This window comes from Onthophagus taurus, chromosome 8 (genome assembly GCF_036711975.1).
Source record: "Onthophagus taurus isolate NC chromosome 8, IU_Otau_3.0, whole genome shotgun sequence".
Classification (NCBI taxonomy): Eukaryota; Metazoa; Arthropoda; class Insecta; order Coleoptera; family Scarabaeidae; genus Onthophagus; species Onthophagus taurus.
In genome coordinates this window covers 6,712,520-6,737,353 of record NC_091973.1, presented here as the reverse complement: position 1 = coordinate 6,737,353, position 24,834 = coordinate 6,712,520, and the positions used below count along the sequence as shown (strand labels likewise).

General features: G+C 30.6%; 1 protein-coding gene and 1 long non-coding RNA gene across 3 annotated transcripts; both read right to left on the bottom strand.

Annotated features, from left to right (window-relative positions):
• Positions 1–224: 224 nt before the first annotated feature.
• On the bottom strand, positions 225–21,311 carry LOC111421541 (kinesin-like protein 31E). 2 transcript variants are annotated; one of them, XM_023054712.2, is made up of 6 exons: positions 20,854–21,311; positions 10,832–11,023; positions 10,444–10,705; positions 8,485–10,390; positions 4,722–5,229; positions 225–4,666 (listed from the first exon to the last, which is right to left on the bottom strand). In XM_023054712.2, exons 1-6 carry the CDS (start codon positions 20,886–20,888, stop codon positions 4,558–4,560), a joined length of 3,012 nt encoding a protein of 1,003 aa, XP_022910480.1. In that variant the 5' UTR covers positions 20,889–21,311; the 3' UTR covers positions 225–4,557. The 2 variants fall into 2 exon arrangements, with proteins under 2 accessions (XP_022910480.1, XP_022910481.1); XM_023054713.2 differs by having other exon boundaries at positions 4,722–5,196.
• Positions 21,312–21,814: 503 nt separating this feature from the next.
• On the bottom strand, positions 21,815–24,382 carry LOC139431150 (uncharacterized). Its single transcript, XR_011641450.1, has 3 exons — positions 23,645–24,382; positions 22,698–23,369; positions 21,815–22,634 (listed from the first exon to the last, which is right to left on the bottom strand). It is a non-coding gene; the product is annotated as an uncharacterized lncRNA (long non-coding RNA).
• Between the last annotated feature and the right edge of the window lie 452 nt (positions 24,383–24,834).

The window sequence follows — 24,834 nt, the reverse complement described above, 5'->3', positions numbered from 1 at the left end:
ACTTTATAAATATCGTTTCAAACTTATTTCCCACACCTTGGAATAACTCTTAAACGGCAATAACACAAAATCGTTACTTAATTATGTTTCGTTTCATTTGCCGCAAGGCGTGGTGATCATATGGCGAATTACCCTGGTTACCAATTATTTACATTTCAAATTTTCCCGCCTCTTATTATTTCTTTTTAACTTAAAATGTTATGTCACTTAATGAAACAAAGAAATAAGATATACATTTATTGCAACGTACGTAATTATACAATACATATAAATACTTTAAGTAAAAGTACATTTGGCCATGCGTTATTGATTGATAATTAATCATGTTTTAATGATTAAAGGCAAACGTAATAGGACTTATATAATAATAAAAACATACAAATACAATAATAATAATAAAAAAACGTCAACAATAGTATACAATTTAACGAATATACCATCATATAAGACAAGTCTTATATGCTAGCATATATAATACATGATATAAATAAATTAATTAGGATAAAACAACTAATACTTTCTTTTTGTTCTTCAATTCAATAAAAATACACGAAGAGAATTTAGTTAGTTTTTGTTAGTTTAGATAAGTAAAGATTTAATTAATTAATTAAAAATAATTCGTCAATTTAATTCAACAATTTTAGTTTTGAGTTAACATATATTATTTAGTTCAATAACAAAATATATTCGTTAATAAAAAAATAAAGAACATACATAGATCTTAAGAAACTGTTGGGTTGATCCTAGCGAATAGGCAACCAACATTATCCTCCAATACTAAAATTTAATCGAATTGGATATGAGATTCTTATACAAAGCCACAATAAAGTCTTCGTACAAATTAAATTTTAAAACTTTTACAAAAAAATTAAAGCAGATACACCCTAAAGGTAATAAAAAAGAGATGTATCCCCAAAAATGTTCATGTTCAGTATATTTTTTGGGTCTGATGGAACTGGTATCATAGCTCCTAAATGCCAAATTTCATGGAATTAAGGTTTGTGTTCATAAAGTATCAAACAGAGCGCCTCGCCCGCAAGCGACCTCGGCGAAGTGGCTGGAATTGACACATTATGAATACAAACTTCAACTTGACTAATTTTATGACTACGTGATATCAAATGTAGCGCCTCGCCCGCAAGCGACCTCGGCGAAGTGATGATAAACGAATTCTCATACAAGTATTATGTACTTAGTTTACTTTCCAAGATGTCAAGTGAACGATTTCATCTAATATCGCCGAGGTCGCTTGCGGGCGAGGCGCTGGGATTGCTACACTCATTTTATGACTACGTGGTATCAAATCTAGCGCCTCGCCCGCAAGCGACCTCGGCGAAGTGATGATAAACGATTTCTCATACAAGTATTATGTACTAATTTACTTTCTAAGTCATCAAATGAACGATTTCATCTAATACCGCCGAGGTCGCTTGCGGGCGAGGCGCTGGAATTGATACATTATGAATACGTACCTCAACTCAATTAATTTTATGACTCAAATCTAGCGCCTCGCCCGCAAGCGACCTCGGCGAAGTGATGATAAACGATTTCTCAAACAAATATTGTGTACTTAATTTATTTTCTAAGACATCAAATGAATGATTTCATCTAATACCGCCGAGGTCGCTTGCGGGCGAGGCCCTGGAATTAACACATTATGAATACGAACCTCAACTTGACTAATTTTATGACTACGTGATATCAAATGTAGCGCCTCGCCCGCAAGCGACCTCGGCGAAGTGATGATAAACGAGTTCTCATACTAGTATTATGTACTTAGTTTACTTTCCAAGATGTCAAGTAAACGACTTCATCTAATATCGCCGAGGTCGCTTGCGGGCGAGGCGCTGGGATTGCTACACTCATTTTATGACTACGTGGTATCAAATCTAGCGCCTCGCCCGCAAGCGACCTCGGCGAAGTGATGACAAACGAATTCTCATACAAGTATTATGTACTTAGTTTACCTTCCAAGATGTCAAGTGAACGATTTCATCTAATATCGCCGAGGTCGCTTGCGGGCGAGGCACTGGGATTGATACACTAATTTTATGACTACGTGTATCAAATCTAGCGCCTCGCCCGCAAGCGACCTCGGCGAAGTGATGATAAACGATTTCTCATACAAGTATTGTGTACTTAATTCACTTTCTGAGACATCGAATAAACGATTTCATCTAATACCGCCGAGGTCGCTTGCGGGCGAGGCGCTGGAATTGATACATTATGAATACGAACCTCAACTCAATTAATTTTATGACTCAAATCTAGCGCCTCGCCCACAAGCGACCTCGGCGAAGTGATGATAAACGATTTCTCAAACAAATATTGTGTACTTAATTTATTTTCTAAGACATCAAATGAATGATTTCATCTAATACCGCCGAGGTCGCTTGCGGGCGAGGCCCTGGAATTGACACATTATGAATACGAACCTCAACTTGACTAATTTTATGACTACGTGATATCAAATGTAGCGCCTCGCCCGCAAGCGACCTCGGCGAAGTGATGATAAACTAGTTCTCATACTAGTATTATGCACTTAGTTTACTTTCCAAGATGTCAAGTAAACGACTTCATCTAATATCGCCGAGGTCGCTTGCAGGCGAGGCGCTGGGATTGATACACTCATTTTATGACTACGTGGTATCAAATCTAGCGCCTCGCCCGCAAGCGACCTCGGCGAAGTGATGATAAACGAATTCTCATACTAGTATTATGTAGTTAGTTTACTTTCCAAGATGTCAAGTGAACGATTTCATCTAATATTGCCGAGGTCGCTTGCGGGCGAGGCGCTGGGATTGATACACTCATTTTATGACTACGTGGTATCAAATCTAGCGCCTCGCCCGCAAGCGACCTCGGCGAAGTGATGATAAACGATTTCTCATACAAGTATTGTGTACTAATTTACTTTCTAAGACATCAAATGAACGATTTCATCTAATACCGCCGAGGTCGCTTGCGGGCGAGGCGCTGGGATTGATACATTATGAATACGAACCTCAACTCGACTAATTTTATGACTACGTGATATCAAATGTAGCGCCTCGCCCGCAAGCGACCTCGGCGAAGTGATGATACATGATTTCTCATACAAGTATTATGTACTTAGTTTATTTTCCAAGATGTTAGATTGACAAAATAATTATATATGAACAAAACCATGGTAGAACATATTTTACCGAAGATATTGTTAATTTACGAGAATCGTGCAAAATTTCATTTTTTGCCATTTTAACTACATTGTTAAAACATTATTACAAACAATTTTTTTTTAATAAAGATATGTTTCACCTCTTCCAGGCACTAAGTATAAACATAAAATTTACTGAAATCAATTGAAAAATGCCAAAAAATCTGATACCATCATTATTCATGATTTTTTAAATTATTGCTTATAACGAATCCATTTTTAGGTCCCTTGAGGGTTCTTTATATTCGGAATACACTCTGTACAAGAAAAAGACTACTGTAGTTTGATGTATTCGTGCCATTCAAATTTTGGATATTTATTAAAAATGAATACAAGAAACCGCCAAATTTCACAAAGCATTCGAGATTTGATTGTTAGTTTACGAAAAGAGGTGAAATTAACAAAATTGTAAAAATGCACGTTCGTCAGTACAATAAAAAATACAGCTTTGTACAGGGCGTCCCAGTATTAAATAAAATGCGTGAAAATCCTAAAATAATGATCGCAAGCACACGGCAGAAATTGGGATGAGGGATGAGATAAAGCGCAAAATATTTTTCTTGTATTTATCTTTTTATAAATCCCAAAAACGTTCAATTTAGCAATAAATGTTACAGTTCGAATTCCTTGCATTTGTTTTATCATTCCTAACAAGTTTTTCATTACCTTGGAGGTGTATTTTTTTAATTTTTTTGTACAAGTTTTAAAATGTAATTTGTACTGATACTTTATTGTGTGGTAAATCCATCAAATATCAAAATGTACAAGACAAGAATTTCTTATTTGACTTGATGCAGAATTTGGCAATATTCTAATTTTTCTAATATTCTACAATAAGGCCTTTATTGCATAGCTATGGGGTTACATATCATGCAAGGCATTACAATAATTTAGGAATTACAAATTATTTGCATGCATGTACGCAAGACAAAAGTTGATTCAATAATTTCAAGTCAAAATTATTTTTGTGCTCAAAATGTGCGCCATTTTCTCTTATGCACAATTGGCACCGTTTTAATAGCTAAAATTATACCTAGTCTTATTTGTTCCTTGGCATGAATAATATTCTGATGAAGCTTTCTCATGGAAGAAGAAGACTCCAAGAAGGTGTCTTACCACAGCAGTGAAGTCGCCTTATTTACATTTGGATTAAGAAAATTTTTTCTGTCTCTACAAATGTTTATAGAATCAAAAATTACATAAATTGATGACCAACAGTTTCTTTAGACTTCATATGAAGATTATGTAAAAATTCAACGAAATGAAACAGATTTTAAATATGATATATAAAGTATAGCACCATTTTATTCTTTTCGTAACACTGTAATAATCACCAAACAGGCAATTATTACGGCAAACGTTCAGATTCGCTGTATTTGTAGCCCATATAACATTTCTTCAGGAGCTGCCATTCTTCTACGTATTTTTGACTTACTATTACTTGGAGATATCGTGTCTAAACTGAATGATCTAAAAAGGAATTTTCATTTTTAGCTTATTTAGTACAATTTCTAAAATTACTTACTGTGATACATCTGGTGATTCAGATCTACTAGATTCATTAGATCCAGTGTTAGTAGAAGAACTCATTTGTCCAGCTAAAGCCAAATGGTCTGAATGTAAAATATGATCTAATAATTGCCCTCTAAGTACATTTTCTTGTTTCAAGACGTGTAATAGCGCATCGTTTTCTTTTAATTTAGCATCTGATTGAGCGACGGCGTTGGTTTTGCTTAGGGTCATATTTAAAAGTTTTTCAATTAAATATTTCGCCTCATCCACTGTCGACAATGAATTTACCACTTGAAGTAAATTCGTGGCTTCGTCGTTATCTTGGGAATCCTCGATTTCCATCACGTTTTGTTGCGTTTCGCTTATTTTTTCTTGCAGGTAATTCAAATTCGCTTGAATATCTTCGATGTAATTGTCCAAAGCGGTAGTCTCTTGTCCGCGACGTGACATTTGATTTCTGCGGTCTTGAAGAATTTCCAATTCCTTACCTACCAAAGAAAAGTGTTCTTTTGCATTTACTTCTGTCGGTAAAAAAGAAATAAAAAAAAATATGTTAGTATACATGCAATTTGTTAAAAAAATTCTTATCAAAACATAACCATACTGTTAGATGTCACTTTAATTGTAAATAAACGTGAAGATAGTTATTGATTAATCGTTCAAATTGTTTGGAAAATTATGTTAAGATTGTCCAAAAAGTATTTATATGAACTAAGTTGATTGTGTTTATAATAATTAATTTAACAGTATATAGAAAATTATGACAATTGTAGTTTCTGTACTTTATTACTAGTTTATTAAGTTCTGTTTAACATGTTTCGACTTTGAGTCATCATCAGAAGCGTCGTCATGAAAAATTATATGTAGAAAAGGATTTTTGTATAAATAATTTATAATTTAATAAAATGAACACGTTAAAATGTAAAATTATTAGTGATTTCAAAAATTTATTTCTCAAGAACTAAAAGTGATTTTTCAAAACGGCTTTTTGCATTAAAAAGAGGATACTTTAATTAATAATTGGTGATATTTCCACAAGGATCCTTCAACAAATTAATTTGATAGCGAATTTTGAAAATTATCGCAACATCGAAAATTTTATCAAAACTTCAAATATTGTTTTCTCAAAAACTAAAAGTTATTTTTCAAAACGGGTTGGTTCATTGGCAAGAGGACACTGTTATTAACATTTTGGGAAATTTTCATATCCATTTTTCAAAAAATCGATTTTATACGAATTATTAAAATTTAATCGGCAAAAATTGCAAAATTCTCGATTATTTCAAAAATTTATTTCTCAAGAACTAAAAGTGATTTTTCAAAACGGCTTTTTGCATTAAAAAGATGATACTTTAATTAATAATTGGTGATGTTCCCACAAGGTTCCTTCAAGAAATTAATTTTATAGCGAATTTTGAAAATTGCAACATCGAAAATTTTCTCAAAACTTCAAATATTGTTTTCTCAAAAACTAAAAGTTATTTTTCAAAACGGGTTGGTTCATTGGAAAGAGGACACTTTTATTAACAGTTTGGGATATTTTTATACTCATATTCCAAGAAATCGATTTTATACGAATTATTAAAATTTAATCGGCGAAAATTGCATAATTCTCGATTATTTCAAAAATTTAGTTATCAAGAACTAAATGTGATTTTTCAAAACGGTTTTTTGCATTAAAAGGAGAATACTTTAATTAATAATTGGTGATGTTTCCACAAGGATCCTTCAAGAAATTAATTTATAGCGAATTTTGAAAATTGTAACATCGAAAATTTTGTTTTCTCAAAAATTAAAAGTTATTTTTCAAAACGGGTTGGTTCATTGGAAAGAGGGCACTTTTAATAACACTTTGGGAAATTTTCATATTCATATTCCAAAAAATCGATTTTATACGAATTATTAAAATTTAATCGGTGAAAATTGCAAAATTCCCGATTATTTAAAAAATTTATTTCTCAAGAACTAAAAGTGATTTTTCAAAACGGCTTGTTGCATTAAAAAGAGGATACTTTAATTAATAATTGGTGATATTTCCACAAGGATCCTTCAAGAAATTAATTTTATAGCAAATTTTGAAAATTTTATCAAAATTTCAAATATTGTTTTCTCAAAAACTAAAAGTTATTTTTCAAAACGGGTTGGTTCATTGGAAAGAGGGCATTTTTAATAACACTTTGGGAAATTTTCGTATTCATATTCCAAGAAATCGATTTTATACGAATTATTAAAATTTAATCGGCGAAAATTGCAAAATTCTCGATTATTTCAAAAATTTATTTCTCAAGAACTAAAAGTGATTTTTCAAAACGGCCTTTTGCATTAAAAAGAGGATACTTTAATTAATAATTGGTGATGTTTCCACAAGGATCCTTCAAGAAATTAATTTTATAGCGAATTTTGAAAACTTTATCAAAATTTCAAATATTGTTTTCTCAAAAACTTAAAGTTATTTTTCAAAACGGGTTGATTTATTGGAAAGAGGGCACTTTTAATAACACTTTGGGAAATTTTCATATTCGTATTCCAAGAAATCGATTTTATACGAATTATTAAAATTTAATCGGCGAAAATTGCAAAATTCTCGATTATTTCAAAAATTTATTTCTCAAGAACTAAAAATGATTTTTCAAAACGACTTTTTGCATTAAAAAGGGGATATTTTAATTAATAATTGGTGATGCTTCCACAAGGATCCTTCAAGAAATTAATTTTATAGCAAATTTTGAAAATTTTATCAAAATTTCAAATATTGTTTTCTCAAAAACTAAAAGTTATTTTTCAAAACGAGTTGGTTCATTAGAAAGAGGACACTTTTAATAACACTTTAGGAAATTTTCATATTCATATTCCAAGAAATTGTTTTTACACGAATTATTAAAATTTAATCGGCGAAAATTGCATAATTCTCGATTATTTCAAAAATTTATTTCTCAAGAACTAAAAATGATTTTTCAAAACGATTTTTTGCATTAAAAAGGGGATACTTTAATTAATAATTGGTGATGTTTCCACAAGGATCCTTCAAGAAATTAATTTTATAGCGAATTTTGAAAATTTTATCAAAATTTCAAATATTGTTTTCTCAAAAACTTAAAGTTATTTTTCAAAACGGGTTGGTTCATTGGAAAGAGGGCACTTTTATTAACACTTTGGGAAATTTCCATACTCATATTCCAAGAAATCGATTTTATACGAATTATTAAAATTTAATCGGCGAAAATTGCAAAATTTTCGATTATTTCAAAAATTTATTTCTCAAGAACTAAAAGTGATTTTTCAAAACGGCTTTTTGCATTAAAAAGGGGATACTTTAATTAATAATTGGTGATGTTTCCACAAGGATCCTTCAAGAAATTAATTTTATAGCGAATTTTGAAAATTTTATCAAAATTTCAAATATTGTTTTCTCAAAATCTAAAAGTTATTTTTCAAAACGGGTTGGTTCATTGAAAAGAGGGCACTTTTATTAATACTTTAGGGAATTTTCATGTTCATATTCCAAGAAATCGATTTTATACGAATTTTTAAAATTTAATCGGCGAAAATTGCAAAATTCTCGATTATTTCAAAAATTTATTTCTCAAGAACTAAAAGTGATTTTTCAAAACGGTTTTTTGCATTAAAAAGAGGATACTTTAATTAATAATTGGTGATGTTTCCACAAGGATCCTTCAAGAAATTAATTTTATAGCGAATTTTGAAAATTGTCATAATTTTTATTTGTAATTTTTGATCAATCCTTTTTAGTATAAAAAAAATGGTTAATTTTTTACCTAAAGATTCTCGTTTTTCCAAAAAATTGTCCATCCTAATTTCTTGTTCGGTGATTCCCCGTCTATTTAACGTAATGTTATTAATAGAATTTTCCAATTTTCTCCATTTAGCTTTAGCAGTTTTTTCCGAAAATCGAATTTTATTATCTAAAACTCCGTATTTATTCCTCTGTATTTTTCTCAAAATCGAAACTTCTTCTTGTTTTCGTTTCAAAACTTGTTCTTTAAGCCGATTTTGCGCCTCCATGGTTTTAATAACACTCTCATTTCTCCGCGATTCCTTCCGCAATTGGGCGATTTCTTTGAGACGTTTCGATTCGGTTTCTCTGTGCCTTTGAGATTCCTCTTTCATTTTATTTATTAATTTCACTTTCGCCCTTTTCATATCTAACAATTCATTTTTGTACGAATTTAATTGTTTTTCGTTATGATTGTGGGATTTTAATAGCCTCGCGTGTTCTTTTTGCGCTACTTGAAGCTTTTTTAATTCTTTTTGCATTTCTGATATTTTTTTGCTGTATTCTTCGCGAATTTTTTTTACACTTTCGCTTTGTTCTGGATGCGTGGATGAATAGGTATGTAATACTTTATCGCGTTCTTCTTGTGTTGATTTAATTTTTGTTGTTAGTTGCATTAATTTTTCTTCGTAATGTTGTTTCATTGTGTGCATGCGTCTTTGTGATAATTCTAGCTCGTCGATTAATTTTTGTTTCATATCTATGTCGTTTGTTAAGTTGATGAGTTCGTCGTTTAGTTTCGTTTTGTATTCTTTTTCGTCGTTTTCGCTTTCTTCTTCGCTGTCTCGATCGCTTACATCGATTTCAACTAGGCTTCTTGTAAGTACATCTTTTTCGCGTTCTAGTTTTCGTCGGGCTTCTTCTATTAGGGATGGAATTTCTCTGTCGAGGGAGCCTCTTAGACTTCCCGCGGATTCCCTGTATCTGCTTAATTGTTTGCGTAGGTGGTCGCAAGTTATGTTTGCCTCCATTAATTTCGTTCGTAAATCTTCGATTTCTTTGACGTATTCTTGGATCATATCGCTTAAGTGTCCTTTGTCGGGTTCGACCCAATTACCCATGGCTTTTTCGCTCAATAATTGGGTGTTCTTAAACGTTAAATTATCTACGGTTTCTTGCATAACTTTTATTCGCGTTCTTAAATTGTTAACCTCATCTTGTAACATGGTGTTTTCGTAAAACATGTCGTTAACGGTTTCGCAACCATCTTGGTCAATGATCCTTTTTCCTTGTTTGTATTCTATTAATTCGAGTTGTAGCTGAGCTATTTGTTGTTTCAATTGGCTAATAGTTCTAGTGCTTTTATCTTGATTAATAAATACTTTATTTTTTATGTTCCTAGCTCTATTCGCATATTTTAATGTGTTCAAAGTTTCCATAAAATCGCGATCGCTAGGACTTACGCAAGCTATCATAACCGTTCGGCTATTTCCTCCTAGACTATCTTGTAGAAGTCGTGTAAGCTTTGAATCTCTATATGGGACGTGAGTTGCTCTTTTGCTTTTATCGCCAAGGGCAGAAATGACGTTTCCCAAAGCTAATAGTCCGCAATTAATTGAAATACCTTCTTTGGCTCGATCACCTGTCGCTCCCGTGCGTTTTAAGCGCTCAGATCCGGCTAAATCAACAAAATGGAATTTCGCCGATAAAATTTCGTAACCACTAGAATCTTCTTGCTCTGTTATAAGTCGCTGCTGTTTAATATGAACCGTAAAAATCGCATGCGATCGACTCGATTGCGTATTCATTTGAGTGCTTGCAGTGGTTCTTGATAAAGCACCCACACGAAGACATTGAAGCGTTTCTTCTTCTGATATTACAGTTTGCGTCGTTACACCTTTTATTTGAATACCGCCGTATGGATCTTCATGGATTTTATAAGTGCTAGTCTAAAATGCAAAAATAATTTATTTTCAATTAATTTTTTTATTTTTTGTCTAACCTTATTATAAACTGGATTATATAAATCGATTACTTCTTCGTTATACAATTCCATAAATTGCGTGGAAACTTTAAATTCGGGAGGAGGTCTTCCTTCGGATTGAAACCTGGTTATTGTATCACGAATTTCGCTAAAAATTTGTTTAATAGCCCTAGGAATGATTCCGATTTGTTCCGGGGTGACGTCAACGTCGAACCCCGATCCCATGGTGTAAGTTTTTCCCGATCCAGTTTGCCCGTAAGCTAACACCGTGGCGTTATACCTATCAGGAAAGCATTTTTTTTTATTAGAAATGAAAGTTTCGACGGATGCGGGTGAAGCGACGCCGACGATTTTTTTTAGAAAGTGAAAGGAATGATTTACGGCGTTTTAAAAATATAATAATTACCCTTCTAATGATGATAGTATTAGCGGCTCGACGCACGTCCCGTAAACTTCATCTTGCGTGTCTCCTATATCGAATACGTGATCGTATGTGAAGTATTTATCTGAACCTATACGAACTTGAGGCTCTCCTGGTGTTACTGATGTACATACTTGGCACATATCGATTATTTCTCTTGGAATTTGTGGACGTATTCTATTAAAAAAAAAACATAATATAAAAATTCATTGTAAATTTAGACCACATTTAAGTATTTTTTTTAATTTTTCCAAAAAAAAAATAAATAAATTTGATACTGCAAGGCGCGAACTCCAAAGTACGTCACTCAGATTTGAGCGAATAAAAATCAATAAAATTCCTGGAAAGAGACAATGCTACGAATCTTGTACGCTAGAAGAAAATACAAGAAAAAACGTAATCTTTAGTCGGAGGTGGGGAATTTTAAATTTTTACATTAATTATTGCAAAAATTAAACTAATCCGTCTAATTTAATTTAAATTATCGATTTATTGAAAGACGGTCTTTCTAATCGATTATATTCTATTAAAAAAAAAACATATAATATAAAAATTCATTGTAAATTTAGACAACAATAAGACCGTTAAGTATTTTTTTTTAATTTTTGATTCTGAGGCTTAATTTTTCAAAAAAAAAATAATAAAATTTGAAACTGCAGGGCGCGAACTCCAAAGTACGTCACTCAGATTTGAGCGTATAAAAATCAATAAAATTCCTGGAAAGAAACAATGCTACGAATCTTGTACGCTAGAAGAAAATACAAGAAAAAACGTCATCTGGAGTCGGAGGTGGGGAATTTTAAATTTTTACATTAATTATTGCAAAAATTAAACTAATCCGTCTAATTTAATTTAAATTATCGATTTATTGAAAGACGGTCTTTCTAATCGATTATATTCTATTAAAAAAAAAACATATAATATAAAAATTCATTGTAAATTTAGACAACAATAAGACCGTTAAGTATTTTTTTTTAATATTTGATTCTGAGGCTTAATTTTTCCAAAAAAAAAATAATAAAATTTGAAACTGCAGGGCGCGAACATCAAAGTACGTCACTCAGATTTGAGCGAATAAAAATCAATAAAATTCCTGGAAAGAGACAATGCTACGAATCTTGTACGCTAGAAGAAAATACAAGAAAAAACGTCATCTGGAGTCGAGAGTGGGGAATTTTAAATTTTTACATTAAGTATTGCAAAAATTAAACTAATCCGTCTAATTTAATTTAAATTGTCGATTTATTGAAAGACGGTCTTTCTAATCGATTGTATTCTATTAAAAAAAAACATATAATATAAAAATTCATTGTAAATTTAGACAACAATAAGACCGTTAAGTATTTTTTTTTAATTTTTGATTCTGAGGCTTAATTTTTCCAAAAAAAAATAATAAAATTTTAAACTGCAGGGCGCGAACTCCAAAGTACGTCACTCAGATTTGAGCGTATAAAAATCAATAAAATTCCTGGAAAGAGACAATGCTACGAATCTTGTACGCTAGAAGAAAATACAAGAAAAAACGTCATCTGGAGTCGGAGGTGAGGAATTTTAAATTTTTACATTAATTATTGCAAAAATTAAACTAATCCGTCTAATTTAATTTAAATTATCGATTTATTGAAAGATGCTCTTTCTAATCGATTGTATTCTATTAAAAAAAAACATATAATATAAAAATTAATTGTAAATTTAGACAACAATAAGACCGTTAAGTATTTTTTTTTAATTTTTGATTCTGAGGCTTAATTTTCCAAAAAAAAAATAATAAAGTTTGAAACTGCCGGGCGCGAACTCCAAAGTACGTCACTCAGATTTGAGCGTATAAAAATCAATAAAATTCCTGGAAAGAGACAATGCTACGAATCTTGTACGCTAGAAGAAAATACAAGAAAAAACGTCATCTGGAGTCGGAGGTGGGGAATTTTAAATTTTTACATTAATTATTGCAAAAATTAAACTAATCCGTCTAATTTAATTTAGATTATCGATTTATTGAAAGACGGTCTTTCTAATCGATTATATTCTATTAAAAAGAAACATATAATATAAAAATTAATTGTAAATTTAGACAACAATAAGACCGTTAAGTATTTTTTTTTAATTTTTGATTCTGAGGCTTAATTTTTCCAAAAAAAAAAATAATAAAGTTTGAAACTGCAGGGCGCGAACTCCAAAGTACGTCACTCAGATTTGAGCGTATAAAAATCAATAAAATTCCTGGAAAGAGACAATGCTACGAATCTTATACGCTAGAAGAAAATACAAGAAAAAACGTCATCTGGAGTCGGAGGTGGGGAATTTAAAATTTTTACATTAATTATTGCAAAAATTAAACTAATCCGTCTAATTTAATTTAGATTATCGATTTATTGAAAGACGGTCTTTCTAATCGATTGTATTCTATAAAAAAAAACATATAATATAAAAATTAATTGTAAATTTAGACAACAATAAGACCGTTAAGTATTTTTTTTTAATTTTTGATTCTGAGGCTTAATTTTCCAAAAAAAAAATAATAAAATTTGAAACTGCAGGGCGCGAACTCCAAAGTACGTCACTCAGATTTGAGCGTATAAAAATCAATAAAATTCCTGGAAAGAGAGAATGCTACGAATCTTGTACGCTAGAAGAAAATACAAGAAAAAACGTCATCTGGAGTCGGAGGTGGGGAATTTAAAATTTTTACATTAATTATTGCAAAAATTAAACTAATCCGTCTAATTTAATTTAGATTATCGATTTATTGAAAGACGGTCTTTCTAATCGATTGTATTCTATTAAAAAAAAACATATAATATAAAAATTCATTGTAAATTTAGACCACAATTAAGTATTTAAGTTTTTTTTTTAATTTTTGATTCTGAGGCTTAATTTTCCAAAAAAAAAAAATAATAAAATTTGAAACTGCAGGGCGCGAACTCCAAAGTACGTCACTCAGATTTGAGCGAATAAAAATCAATAAAATTCCTGGAAAGAGACAATGCTACGAATTTTATGCGCTAGAAGAAAATACAAGAAAAAACGTCATCTGGAGTCGGAGATGGGGAATTTTAAATTTTTACATTAATTATTGCAAAAATTAAACTAATCCGTCTAATTTAATTTAGATTATCGATTTATTGAAAGACGGTCTTTCTAATCGATTGTATTCTATTAAAAAAAAACATATAATATAAAAATTAATTGTAAATTTAGACAACAATAAGACCGTTAAGTATTTTTTTTTAATTTTTGATTCTGAGGCTTAATTTAAAAAAAAAAATAATAAAATTTGAAACTGCAGGGCGCGAACTCCAAAGTACGTCACTCAGATTTGAGCGTATAAAAATCAATAAAATTCCCGGAAAGAGACAATGCTACGAATCTTGTACGCTACAAGAAAATACAAGAAAAAACGTCATCTGGAGTCGGAGGTGGGGAATTTTAAATTTTTACATTAATTATTGCAAAAATTAAACTAATCCGTCTAATTTAATTTAGATTATCGATTTATTGAAAGTCGGTCTTTCTAATCGATTATATTCTATTAAAAAAAAACAATATAAAAATTAATTGTAAATTTAGACAACAATAAGGCCGTTAAGTATTTTTGTTTAACTTTTGATTCTGAGGCTTAATTTTTCCAAAAAAAAATAATAAAATTTGAAACTGCAGGGCGCGAACTCCAAAGTACGTCACTCAGATTTGAGCGTATAAAAATTAATAAAATTCCTGGAAAGAGACAATGCTACGAATCTTGTACGCTAGAAGAAAATACAAGAAAAAACGTCATCTGGAGTCGAGAGTGGGGAATTTTAAATTTTTACATTAATTATTGCAAAAATTAAACTAATCCGTCTAATTTAATTTAGATTATCGATTTTTTGAAAGACGGTCTTTCTAATCGATTGACCTTAACGGCCCTATTGTGCCAGTATTATTGCCCAACCTAAGTTTATAACTTTATATATTGGGCAAACAGGTCGTAGACTTGATTTAAGACTACAGGAACATAAAACAAAGAACTCAACGATCAAGTTGATACTTTTTACACCCCATTATACTCCTTCTTATCAAAAAGCAAGAAAAGAAAAACCAAACAAATAAAATTAAAAAAAATTCATGTAAAATTTCCATTATTGTGTGCTGTGTTCGTCTTGTTGTACATTTCATTTTAATTTGTAACATATTTATTTAATTTTAACTTGTTACCATAGTTTATTTATGTAAATTTTAATATTTTAATATTCAATGTGTTATTTTTATAAAATTCAACGTTAGCATTTTCTTCATTTATGACGTAAGTTATATAATTTTTATAACGATATTAGATTTTGTTGTGATTTTCTTTTTGCAAAGATTTTGGCTGATGATGACCTTTATGTGTCGAAACCGGTTCCAATAAATATTTAAAATATAAGCAAGTAAGAAGTTTTTTATATTTTTATATGTATATATACATTTTCCCATACACAAGTTTATAACAACTGCACTAATTAAGAGTACTAACAACATAAGATACACTTGTAATAAAGTCTGTAGTGTGACGCATCTCTCATATCCTCCAATAAAACTTTTCGAATCAGAAATCAAAAAACTTTTCAACGAATAAAAAAATATTAAGGCAGGAAATAGTCTTCTCAGCATATAATACATATTAGAAAGAAGCAGAACTACTTTTATTTATATCTATACAGTGTTTCACTTAAAATTCCCACGCCAAGTATCTCTGGAATGGGTTGGGATATCTTAGTTTTGTAAAAAGTTGTTGTTAGAGTACGTAAATGACTTCAGTTCTTAAGTATTATTTGTGGATTTAAAAAAACATATATAAAATTTATTGTTTGTAAATTTAGACTACAATTGTGTAAGTATTATTGCCCATCCCAAATTTATAACAACTACACTAATCAAGAGTACTAACAACATAAGATACACTTGTAATAAAGTCTGTAGTGTGACACATCTCTCATATCCTCCAACAAAACTTTTCAAATCTAAAATTAAAAAACTTTTCAACGAATAAAAAAATATTAAGGCAGGAAATAGTCTTCTCGACATATAATACATATTAGAAAGAAGCAGAACTAGTTTTATTTATATCTATACAGTGTTTCACTTAAAATTCCCACGCCAAGTATCTCTGGAATGGGTTGGGATATCTTAGTTTTGTAAAAACTTGTTGTTAGAGTACGTAAATGACTTCACTTCTTAAGTATTATTTGTGGATTTAAAAAAACATATATAAAAAATTTATTGTTTGTAAATTTAGGCCACAATTGTGCAAGTATTATTGCCCATCCCAAGTTTATAACAACTGCACTAATCAAGAGTACTAACAACATAAGATACACTTGTAATAAAGTCTGTAGTGTGACGCATCTCTCATATCCTCGAACAAAACTATTCAAATCAAAAAACTTTTCAACGAATAAAAAATATTAAGGCAGGAAATAGTCTTCTCAACATATAATACATATTAGAAAGAAGCAGAACTACTTTTATTTATATCTATACAGTGTTTCACTTAAAATTCCCACGCCAAGTATCTCTGGAATGGGTTGGGATATCTTAGTTTTGTAAAAAGTTGTTGTTAGAGTACGTAAATGATTTCAGTTCTTAAGTATTATTTGTGGATTAAAAAAAACATATATAAAAATTTTTTGTTTGTAAATTTAGACCACAATTGTGCAAGTATTATTGCCCATCTCAAGTTTATAACAACTGCACTAATCAAGAGTACTAACAACATAAGATACACTTGTGATAAAGTCTGTAGTGTGATGCATCTCTCATATCCTCGAACAAAACTTTTCAAATCAAAAATCAAAAAACTTTTCAACGAATAAAAAAATATTAAGGCAGGAAATAGTCTTCTCAACATATAATACATATTAGAAAGAAGCAGAACTAGTTTTATTTATATCTATACAGTGTTTCACTTAAAATTCCCACGCCAAGTATCTCTGGAATGGGTTGGGATATCTTAGTTTTGTAAAAAGTTGTTGTTAGAGTACGTAAATGACTTCAATTCTTAAGTATTATTTGTGGATTTAAAAAACATATATAAAAAATTTATTGTTTGTAAGTTTAGACCACAATTGTATAAGTATTATTGCCCATCCCAAGTTTATAACAACTGCACTAATCAAGAGTACTAACAACATAAGATGCACTTGTAATAAAGTCTGTAGTGTGACGCATCTCTCATATCCTCCAACAAAACTTTTCAAATCAAAAATTAAAAAACTTTTCAACGAATAAAAAAATATTAAGGCAGGAAATAGTCTTCTCAACATATAATACATATTAGAAAGAAGCAGAACTACTTTTATTTATATCTATAAAGTGTTTTACTTAAAATTCCCACGCCAAGTATCTCTGGAATGGGTTGGGATATCTTAGTTTTGTAAAAAGTTGTTGTTAGAGTACGTAAATGACTTCAGTTCTTAAGTATTATTTGTGGATTTAAAAAAACATATATAAAAATTTATTGTTTGTAAATTTAGACCACAATTGTGCAAGTATTATTGCCCATCCCAAGTTTATAACAACTGCACTAATCAAGAGTACTAACAACATAAGATACGCTTGTAATAAAGTCTGTAGTGTGACGCATCTCTCATATCCTCCAACAAAACTATTCAAATCAACAATCAAAAAACTTTTCAACGAATAAAAAATATTAAGGCAGGAAATAGTCTTCTCAGCATATAATACATATTAGAAAGAAGCAGAACTACTTTTATTTATATCTATACAGTGTTTCACTTAAAATTCCCACGCCAAGTATCTCTGGAATGGGTTGGGATATCTTAGTTTTGTAAAAAGTTGTTGTTAGAGTACGTAAATGACTTCAGTTCTTAAGTATTATTTGTGGATTTAAAAAAACATATATAAAAAATTTATTGTTTGTAAATTTAGACCACAATTGTGTAAGTATTATTGCCCATCCCAAGTTTATAACAACTGCACTAATCAAGAGTACTAACAACATAAGATACACTTGTAATAAAGTCTGTAGTGTGACGCATCTCTCATATCCTCCAACAAAACTTTTCAAATCAAAAATCAAAGAACTTTTCAACGAATAAAAAATATTAAGGCAGGAAATAGTCTTCTCAACATATAATACATATTAGAAAGAAGCAGAACTACTTTTATTTATATCTACAGGGTGTTTCGGTGACTCGGGGAACAAATGTAACCTAGTATACTAGAGTGAAAATGATGACGATCCATGTAAAAGAAATTAGTAAAAGTCCTCAAATTGCAAAGATACAGGCCATCAAAGTTATGAAATTTTAACACATTTTTCTAAATATCTTAAACACTATTTATGGTAAAGCGTTGAAATTTGGTACAGTGTAAACTAATATCACGTAAAATCATTAGGCAATTTTTGAGTTGGATCGGTACGCGGGAACAGTGCTATACAGGCTGTTCCTAAACTTTGTTTGCTCAGAACTTTTTTATTCTATCATAACCCTACATTTATTTTTGCAGTTTCTAATAGTAAATTTAGTTTAGAATCTTTTATCACTCTTAGAGAATATTGATAAAAACCACCGTTTTCGTATTAAATGCAAAAATGTTAGGCTCCGAATTCAATAACACTAAAAAAAAAAAGAAATAAATAAATAATCTGAATTGGCAATGACAAGTGAAAATCGAACTGAGCTGTCATAACTATTATGTACGCAACATGTCCAAGTGTAGATTTAGCTAAATCACATTTTTAATTTGTTTTTGTTGGTTTAATAAAAGAATTCGAAAACAATAAATTAAAAATCAACAAAAAATAAACAAAAAAACGACAACACTAACAGGAATAATAAAAACATACATAAAATAACAAGACAAGTAATAAAAAATACTAAGGGAAATGTTCAAAAACTTAGATTTCTTTTTTTTTTAGTGCTATTAATGAAATCGGAACCCAACATTTTTGAATTTAACACGAAAACGGTGACTTTTATCAATATTATCTAAGAGTAATAAAAGTTTCTAAATTAAATTTGCTATTAGAAACTGCAAACATAAATGTACGGTTATGATAGAATAAAAAAGTTCTGAACAAACAAACTTTAGGAACATTCTGTATAGCATTGTTCCCGATGACCGATCCAATTCATAAATTGCCTAACGATTTTACATGACATTGATTTACACTGTACCAAATTTCAACGCTTTACTGTAAATAGTGTTTAAGATATTTGGAAAAATTTGTTAAAATTTCCTAACTTTTATGGCCTGTATCTTTGAAATTTGAAGACTTTTACTAAATTTTTTTTACATGAATCGTCATCATTTTCACTCTAGTATATATGGTTAAATTTGTTCCCCGAGTCACCGAAACACCCTGTATACAGGTTTCACTTAAAATTCCCACGCTAAGTATCTCTGGAATGGGTTGGGATATCTTAGTTTTGTAAAAAGTTGTTGTTAGAGTACATAAATGACTTCAGTTCTTAAGTATTATTTGTGGATTTAAAAAAACATATATAAAAAATTTATTGTTTGTAAATTTAGACCACAATTGTGCAAGTATTATTGCCCATCCCAAGTTTATAACAACTGCACTAATCAAGAGTACTAAAATCAAAAAAACTTTTCAACGAATAAAAAAATATCAAAGCAGGAAATAGTCTTCTCAACATATAATACATATTAGAAAGAAGCGGAACTATTTTTATTTATATCTACACAGTGTTTCACTTAAAATTCCCACGCCAAGTATCTCTGGAATGGGTTGGGATATCTTAGTTTTGTTAAAAGAGTATTATTTGTGAACATATTCTATTCAAAAAAACATAAAAATTCATTGTTTGTAAATTTAGACCACAATTGTGCAAGTATTATTGTATAAAACCGCTCCTATACCAGGTGCATATTCTTGACGAAAAAAGTTTACCCTGCCCACACGCGACCGCGGTTTTGTCATGGTGTTTGCACCGGAGAATCAAGGTTCCACAGTTTTAAAGTTTTTTTTTTCTTTAAAAATAAAAAATAAATAAATATATCAAGACGATTTCATCTCAACGATTTTGTCTAATCGAATTTAGCGAGATGTTCTTTTTACTTCCACCGACCGGTCGTGGTGTTGATGAAGGTTACTCTTCCCACGCCAGACATGTAGGCGAAGGAGAGACTATTGCATAAGCGTTTGAGTTTCACACCGTTCATTTATACATGCATATTTTCAAACCATATGCCTAAATAAAAATAATAATAAAAAATATTTTGGAATTGTCTTCAAATTTTGTATATATCATCGACACATAAAAAAAATTGCTAATAAATTTGCGTAAGCGGATCATTTAAAATTTAAAAATAAACATGATACAACTCCCCTCGCGGCCTTTAACGTAATAGTAATAATTACTTAGTTGCAGGTACAATTTGCACGTTTAAATTGTGTTTATATAGCGTAAGCTGCACGTTACCAGTAGGTCTCTAAAGGTGTATTTTTGGGTTGTATCCTTTATTTTCGAGTTAAGACGGTGCGAAGAAGTGAATGAACTTGCCTCTTCTTTAACCTTCCTATTTAAAATGTATATATATATTTTTTTTTATTATCAAAAGATAGAATCTAGATAATAATTTAAGATTGCGCAACTTCGACATTTAAATTTTAAAAGAAAATCTATTCGAGTTGGATTAAACTTTCGTCGATTTTGTTGCGTAACTAAAAACTTTTTTACCTCAGGGGAATAATAATAATGTTAGATAAACTCAAAACTGTGTCTGTCCTTCTAGATTCGAGTGACGTCATTCGCGGATCTTATTTGGACTTTTTCATAAGAGGAAAACTATTGATTTTTTCATTACGGAGATGGATAATTTAAACGATATCGATTTGCACGGTTCGGTTAACAATATTAATAGCATGACGCTAATCCCATATTTATTGACAGTAAAAACACCTGTTAGTATACGTCGATAACTTATCTATCGAAAAACGTTTTAATTTAATTATACGATAACTTTAATAAAAATTAAAAAAAATTTTTTTAATAACATACCTGACCGCCACTCTTACTGAAACATCGTCTTCCATGGTAAAAACAATTTTTTACTATTAAACTGAATTTATAATACAACTATCATTGGAACGGATAAAAGAAAGAACAAATACTTTATATTTCGCGGTCATTTTCAAATTTTTGGTCACATCTCGTTGACGATCTAAAAAACAAAGTGAACGAAGTGGCAACATCGGACCGAAAAGTTATCGCACGATAAGTATCTTTTTATATTCAACCAGACCGCGGTGAACGCGCATTCGAACTCGAATTTTTTGAACCGGACAATGCTAATTATCAATAAAAACAAATGCACAACTATGACTTGGGCACTGCTATGTAGTGCCTCCGTAGCTTAGCGTCCATCCCCTCTACCTGGAACATCTGTTTCAGTTCCTATGTGTGGTGAGGTTAACACAGTTTGGGAAGGTACGAAGTATGATCGGTAACAACACGGTACTGCTACAAAATTATTCCCGATACAAAGGAGAAACAAAAAAAATTATTCCGCATACCTTTGTATTAACTATTTTTATTTCATGGTTAATATTATCAAATTTTTGATAACTAATCCTATCTTAATTTTATAGCATTTCAGATATTTTGCGCATGCGTGCAAAAATTTTCATTAAAACATTTCCTCTTCAGAAATTTGAACTTTCTATCAGCCGGTGTGAGTCAATATTTATTAAATGATTACGTTGATACATATTTTCTACAGTAAACATCTGATAAAAGAAACTTGGTTGAGTTAAGTGTTTTCATTATCTTTTATAAAACAACTTTTTACTGATTTAGCACTTTATAAAGTGATGAAACAAAAATATTTATGACTTTCTTTAATATATTTCGTTCCTAATATTGTGTCGCCATCTTTTAAGATTAGAATTAACTTTTACAGGAATCTGTTTTTAAAAATTTTTTTAAATAATCTATATCAGATAAAGCTAGTCATCATATTGCGTACTCAGGTTTATTGGGAAGGACATTGTGTGCTGTTTACTCGGTGTAATCGCAAAGATGAAAAGTCAAATTTTTATCCACCTTAATCCAAGCCATTAATATCGCAGAACTACTTTTATTTATATAATAATAATAATAATAAATGACTTTATTGTCTCCATTACAAAGAAGCAACTACAATACAAATATATACATAATATATGGAGATCAAGAATAGTCTGTTCTATCCAACCGTAAAATAAAAAAAAAAAATCTATGAATAATAACAAATAAAAAGAAAAAAAAACAAAGGCAAAATCTTGAAATCATTAATACAGTATCACCCGCATCATATCAAATCTAAATTTAAACATAATTAAATTAAATGTGTGGCAACCACCACAATTATAAATATAAATCATAGTAATAAGTTCTTTTTTAAACAAAAATTGTAAATCCATAGTGATACAAAAAGTTTGTAGAAGATATTCCCAAAACAGCGATTTCAACACCATTTGGCTTATTCGAATTTTTGAGAATGCCCTTTGGCCTCAAAAATGCCGCCCAAACGTTCCAACGCTTCATGAACGAAGTACTTTCTGGTCTCGATTTCATTTTTGTCTATTTAGATGATATCCTTGTCGCAAGTAAAAACGAAGAAGACCATTTACTTCACTTATCAACACTCTTTGAGAGGTTAACCGCTTACGGTATCAATATCCAACCATCAAAATGTCTTTTTGGAGTTTCCTCTTTAGATTTCCTTGCGCATGAAATTTCTTCAGAAGGAATCCGCCCTTCTCAATTGAAAGTAAAATCTATTAATGATTTTCCAAAACCTACAAATTTAAAGGAACTTCAAAGATTTTTAGGGATGATAAACTACTTTCACCGGTTCGTACCAAATTTTTCAGAGATATTACGACCTCTTTATAATTTGGCAACTTCCCTTCGTTCCAAAACACAACTTATACTTTGGTCTCAAGAAAATTCCAATTCTTTTGTTTCGGCCAAAAGTGCTTTAGCAAATTCGATCGCTTTAGCTCATCCTTGCCCTGGTGCTGCTTTAGTTGATAATTTTACAGCACCACTTGCTTTTTACTCAAAAAAGCTCACTTCTACTCAAGCGAAATATTCCACTTTTGATCGTGAATTATTGGCAATTTATTCCGCCATTAAATTTTTTAAGCATTACCTACATGGAAATCATTTTACAATTTTTACTGATCACAAACCGTTAATAAATTCCTTTTTTAGTCTTTCAGATAAAACTCCTCGCCAAACCCGTTACCTAAATTATATAACACAATTTACCTCAGATATCAAATTTATTAAAGGTGACTCTAATATTGTAGCCGATGCTTTGTCACGAATCACTATTGAATCCCTTTCATCTAATTATCCATTGCCTGAGGACATACGAGCAGCCCAAGTCAAAGATGACGAGTTAAATCATCTTCTACGCAATCAATTTTCGAACAATACTCCATACCAATTATCTCTTCAAACGGTTGCAAATACAAAATGCAAAGTTTGGTGTGAAACTTCTTTAACTTCACACAGAATTTATATTCCTAAAAATTTGAGAAAAGAAATATTTGATAAATTTCATAATTTAACTCATTCTGGCATTCGATCAACACTTCACAATCTTAAATCTCGCTTCTTTTGGCCTCACATGTCTAGAAACATTCAATTATGGACAAAAGCTTGTCTAAATTGCCAACAAGCGAAAGTTCATAGACATATCAAATCTCCTCCTCAGAACATACCCATTCCGAGAGGTAGATTTGAACATATACATATTGATTTAATTGGTCCTCTTTCCCCATCACTTGGTTGTACTTACATACTAACCGTTATTGATCGGTTTACTCGATGGCCTGAAGCGTTTCCCCTCAAAGATATAACTTCTTCCACCATAGCGACTACATTACTTCGTCATCATTTTTCAAGATTCGGTATACCTCACACTATTACCCATGATCGAGGCAAACAGTTTGAATTCAAACTTTTTTCTCAATTTAATAAAATACTTGGTATCCATCAAATACACACTTCCACATACCATCCACAAAGTAATGGTATTTTAGAGAGATTTCACCGAACTCTCAAAACCGCTATTACTGCTAGTAGTTCTGGTAAAAAGTGGAACGACGCTCTTCCACTCATTTTATTAGGACTACGATCTACATTAAAAGAGGATCTCGGTTGTACTTCCGCTGAATTAGTATACGGTCAAACACTCCGATTGCCCGGAGAATTCTTTATTACTTCTACCTCACAAGTGGAAATTGAACCACTTTTATCAAATTTGCGACAGAGTTTATCCGCAATTAAGCCAATTTCTTCATCATTCCATTGTTATTCAAAACCTTTTATTCATAAAGATTTATTTAATTCAAATTATGTTTTTGTTAGAATCGAAGGTCGTCGACCTTCACTTAATTTTAGTTATGATGGACCTTATAAGGTTATTAAAAAATATGAAAAAACCTTTAAGATTCTTCGTAATAACTTACATGATACCATCAGCATAGATCGTTTAAAACCTGCATTCATTTTGAATGATAAGTTGCATGACAATTATGACACTGTCAATTACGTTGATACATCAGAATAACTAATTAACCAAAATTCATCACATTGTCAATTTAAAATAACCAAATTAATTTTATAAACATTAGTTGACAGTACTATACGTCAACAGATGCGTTTCTTTTTATATGCATTTCAAATAGTCTGTTGTTGAACCAATATTTATTTTCCTTTATTGGAAATCGAAATATTGGTAATAAAAACAGCGTCTTTCAATTCAAGACTGAATGTTTCGTTACTCCTTTTCCTTTTATAGCCATTATCATTTCCTGTTGTGGGAGGGAATATATGTGGCAACCACCACAATTATAAATATAAATCATAGTAATAAGTTCTTTTTTAAACAAAAATTGTAAATCCATAGTGATACAAAAAGTTTGTTTATTATTATTATTATAACAAAATAAAAAGTCAAGTCACGTTGTAACGAAAATTGGTTTT

What these genes read in the sequence shown, in the direction of transcription:
- LOC111421541 (XM_023054712.2), bottom strand. Translation starts at nt 20,888, where the DNA reads ATGGAAGACGATGTTTCAGTAAGAGTGGCGGTCAG. An exon ending in TCAGTAAGAGTGGCGGTCAG is followed by an intron (nt 11,024 to 20,853) that starts GTATGTTATTAA and finishes TTTTTTTAATAG; the next exon opens with AATACGTCCACAAATTCCAA. An exon ending in ATAATCCAGTTTATAATAAG is followed by an intron (nt 10,391 to 10,443) that starts GTTAGACAAAAA and finishes TTTGCATTTTAG; the next exon opens with ACTAGCACTTATAAAATCCA.